The 4197-nt window shown below is 44.1% G+C and overlaps 1 protein-coding gene across 1 annotated transcript; it reads left to right on the top strand.

Moving 5' to 3' along the window:
* LOC126373582 (clavesin-2-like) lies at positions 1 to 2096 on the top strand. The gene has a single exon (XM_050019763.1). The coding sequence runs from the start codon at positions 85 to 87 to the stop codon at positions 1072 to 1074; it is 990 nt and encodes a 329-aa protein (XP_049875720.1). The 5' UTR covers positions 1 to 84; the 3' UTR covers positions 1075 to 2096.
* Positions 2097 to 4197: the final 2101 nt, after the last annotated feature.

Below are 4197 nucleotides of genomic sequence, written 5' to 3'. Positions count from 1 at the left end.
GCGGCGCGAACACCGTGCGCAGTCGGCCCCGGGCTCCAGCGGCGCGCGCGCAACCGACACTCCCGCGCCGCGTCACTCAGCGCCATGACCGAGTACGCAGAGTACGACTGGAGAATCCGGCAGATGCAGGACGAGCGCCTCTGCGAGGTGGCTAGGAAACGACTTAGTGACGGCGACCGGCAACGCGCACTCGACGGATTGAAAGAAGCTATCGACTCAAGTTTAAACCTCGCCCTGCGCGACAAGAGCCGGTGTCAGGACGACAACTTCCTGCGGCGGTTCCTGTACGCGCGCAAGCACGACGTGCAGCAGGCGTTCGAGCTGGTGGTGCGCTACCACCAGTATCGGCGGGAACACGCGGAGCTGTGGGCGGTGGCCGATGGCGGCGTGCTGCGCGCGCTGGCCGACGGGCTGCCGGGCGTGCTGGCAGAGCGCGACCGGCGCGGACGCTGCGTGCTACTCATGTTCGCGGCCAACTGGACGCCACACGCCTGCCCACTGCTCGCAGTCTACCGTGCACTGCTGCTCACGCTCGAACGCACGCTCCAGGACGTACAAAACCAAGCCAACGGATACGTTATCATTGTTGATTGGACCGAGTTTACATTCAAACAATCGTGCAATTTACAAGCAAAAGTGTTAAAGTTGATGATTGATGGCCTGCAGGACTGCATGCCGGTACGGTTTAAGAGCATACATTTCATCGGGCAACCGTGGTATGTGGAGACCGCTCTGGCTGTGATCAAACCGTACCTGAAGGCGAAGACGAGGGAACGCATTGTGTTGCATGGAAACAATCTGTCCACTCTGCACGACGCTCTACCTCTGGACATACTTCCGGCAGAGCTGGGCGGTGAGGGACCCTCGTATAATTCAGAGCGCTGGTTGAAAGAATTCTGTCGAGGAGAAAATATCAGTCCTGTAATACCCCCCACATCGACGAACGTGGCAAATGAAAACGACCCACCTTCGGCCAAACTGGACAAGGCGTATAAACAAAAGGACAGTCCCAACTTTTCGTTTCATGGAAACGAGAAAAGTGCGAAATCAGAGTTATTGCGTGATAAAGACTGACCTTGTGGGCGTCGCATCGATTGCGTTTACAAAGGACTGCTGCGCCGGCCTGCACGCCGCCCAGGCACCGGGTGCGGAGCTACGTGCAACGGATTTGCATTTTGTGATATCGTGTGTGTTGCTAATTTATTCTCTTTAGGGACTGCTTAGAAATTGGTAGAGAGCGATTGTGTAGGAGGAATATTCGAATATGACTCACGTGCATTTATATGGCCTCGGATTAAGGAGTGTTTGGTGTCGTGATTGTTTATGTAGAACGTCTATAATCGGTTTGGGTGGTTGGTGGGTTAATTAATGAGCCCGCGGGTGTAGCGGCGGAGGTCGCGGGATGCGCCGGCTGCGCCCGCGCATGTAACGGTGCCGAGTTCTCGTTTCGCGGCGTCCGCTCTCGATCGCGCGCTGCATCGCTCGGTCCACATCTTTTGCACAACAATCCGTCCTACATCTTATTATTCTCATAAATATAGCATTGTATTCATCTATTTATTGTCAACTAACCCTTCATGGCACATTATCTCGTTACGTCACCACATAATCGATCATTCTATGATATGACAATAACATTAAGGTAAGAGATAGTTACGCTTGATCATGTGAGGCTTATTGCGCATTTACTACTACATTTAAGATTGTTTGGAAAATATTCAGTGTGTCAGCGATTTATTTTAATAATAAGTCATTGTAAGAATGATATTATTTAAGTCTTTCTAGCCAGTGTGATGTGATTCTGAAAGAAGCAGTATTAAGTTATTGTGTTTGGTAGAATATCATTCATGTATAATGCATGTACCGAGCACCGGTACACATCGTCTATCGCTCTCACTCATAAACTGCTCTCTTCATTAATATTTAAAGAAATGTAAATAATAGGCAGCTGTGACACGAGACAATAAATTGTATCATTGCATCTTCAATATAAAGTTATTGGAGGATAATTTGTAAATATTAATCTGTGACTGATGCAGTTATTCAAATTGGTACCTACCTACTTAATTTTGAAATAAATGTATCGAATATTCGTATGTCCGTTTGTTTATTGTACTCCGTATTTACAACGGCTCCTATATTTTTAGAAGCTAGTAGGCACATGAAGTAGTTTGATGGTGTTAATTAAATAAACTGGGCACTGTTCGTATTGAAAGGGATAATTGGATTGTCCAACAAAATATATCTATACTAATAGGACCAAATACGATGTTTTTAGTGTTATTAGTTCGGTTTTACTATGACCCAAATTTCTAGACGTTTAGATTATAAAATAATTTTGGCTTTAAAACTATCTTTTTTTGAAACTAAAATCGGCTCAGGCAACTCTACATTTAAATAAGTATTTCTACTTACATGAGGTTTGAATATAACTCAGTATCCTGTAACTTTGAGTTCCATAGACGAATATAAATTAAGTATAAGAGAGTAAGATACCAAAATGTATCATCATGTAATATCATTATCATCATTAATTTAAGAGCCACGCTCTTGTCGGTGTAACATTCTCCATTCTTGTCTATCAAAGGTCAATTCTATGACTTCCTTATAAGACACGTAAGCTCTTCTTGGTCTTTCCCTTCTATGATGTTTTTAATAAATTCGTCGTGTCTTCTTAAGTGCCCTTGTTTTGCCTCTTCTGCCTTCAATAACTCTTAATATTTGTCTCCTTTCCCTTACTCTTTCTAGTACTTCTTCATTAGTAATCCTGTCTGTCCAACTTATTCTTTCCATCCGAGGAGGATTTCACCACATTTTGAGTCTCTCTCAGTCTTTCTGTGTCATGTAATGTCATCGTCACTAATTTAAGAGCCACGCTCTTGTCGGTGTAGCATTCTCCATGCTACTTTTAGGGACCAATAGGGCAGTGGTTTCCCTCTTGCCTTCCGCTTCGCAGTACTCTATCTGAAGCGAGTGTGATGGCGCCCAGAGTAGTCTATTTCAAGGTAGAAAGATAAAAATTGGTATGCGGACTATTTGTGACTAAATAAAATCGTGCATAATTTTTTTTGGAAATCGGCCCAAAGAGGGGATGAAATTTTAGCCACATTAGAGCCTATCATAACAACGACCTGGGATAGACATTTAGGAGTAACCGTCGCCGGACACGGCTTGGGCGTCATGAGTATGAGTCTATTTCAATGCCGTACTAGGACTCCTGTCCTCCGCCTCTGAATAGTACTGACAGTTACTGCTGCCCTCTGTCAGGTTCCAGCATCATGTAATGTACTTAATGCAAAATATTATCATAATTTCAATGAGTTTTAAGTATCTTGTAAACTGAGAACAAAGTGCAAACAACAACTGTTAACACGTAAAACGGACTCGTCATCATGATCATCATGACATGACGTTTTTTACATCGTTTTTATTGCATAACCCATTGATTTAGTCTAATTTGGATAAACATAATATAAGCTCACCACTATATCCCAATGGGGTGGTCAGAGGTATATCCATCGCATGATGAACTAAGTACCCACACCTCACCGAGCTTTCTGTTAGACCAACGTTATGGTCGAGACAACTGTGTTAGTGATAACTGCACTCAAGATAAATTATTAACTCACTAGCTTTTCCCCGCGGCTTCGCTCGCGTTAAATTTGGGGTAACACCGTTCACCTTTCCTCATGTACCAATTTTTAGCTTTCTACCTTGGAAACTGCGAAAAGTTCCTTATAAAATTTCAACCCCTCTTTGAAGAGGTTCGGGGCAGATTTCCAAAAAAAAAATGATGCACGATTTTTTGTTAGTCACAATGTAGCTGTTGGTTTTCCTATAAATAAATAAATAAATACCAATTTTTAGCTTTCTACCTTGAAAATTGGAATGCTCCATACAAACTTCCAACTCGCAAGGGTGTCCAGTTGGGCACAAATCTCGGCTCACGGCGTCGTTGTTCGAGAGGGTTATATTTGAATGAATTAATCGACCTTAGTGGGCTGATAGCGATAAGCGCTGACTGAGGGAAAGCGTCGAATATGCCGGCGGGGTCGGTATCGGTGTCCCGAAGTGTTTGTTGTTGCGAGCTGATTGGAAGCCTCTAAAGCTAGAGCGGGTTGTTAGGGTCGTATATTACGTATTTTAGATAAAGAGGTAAACGAGGGGATACATTTTATCTATCTACTAGGCAACATT

This window comes from Pectinophora gossypiella, chromosome 16 (assembly GCF_024362695.1).
Source record: "Pectinophora gossypiella chromosome 16, ilPecGoss1.1, whole genome shotgun sequence".
NCBI lineage: Eukaryota > Metazoa > Arthropoda > Insecta > Lepidoptera > Gelechiidae > Pectinophora > Pectinophora gossypiella.
This window is presented reverse-complemented; position numbering and strand designations above follow the sequence as displayed.

Coding starts and splice junctions, on each gene's coding strand:
- LOC126373582 (XM_050019763.1), top strand. CDS start 85: ATGACCGAGTACGCAGAGTACGACTGGAGAATCCGGCAGATGCAGGAC.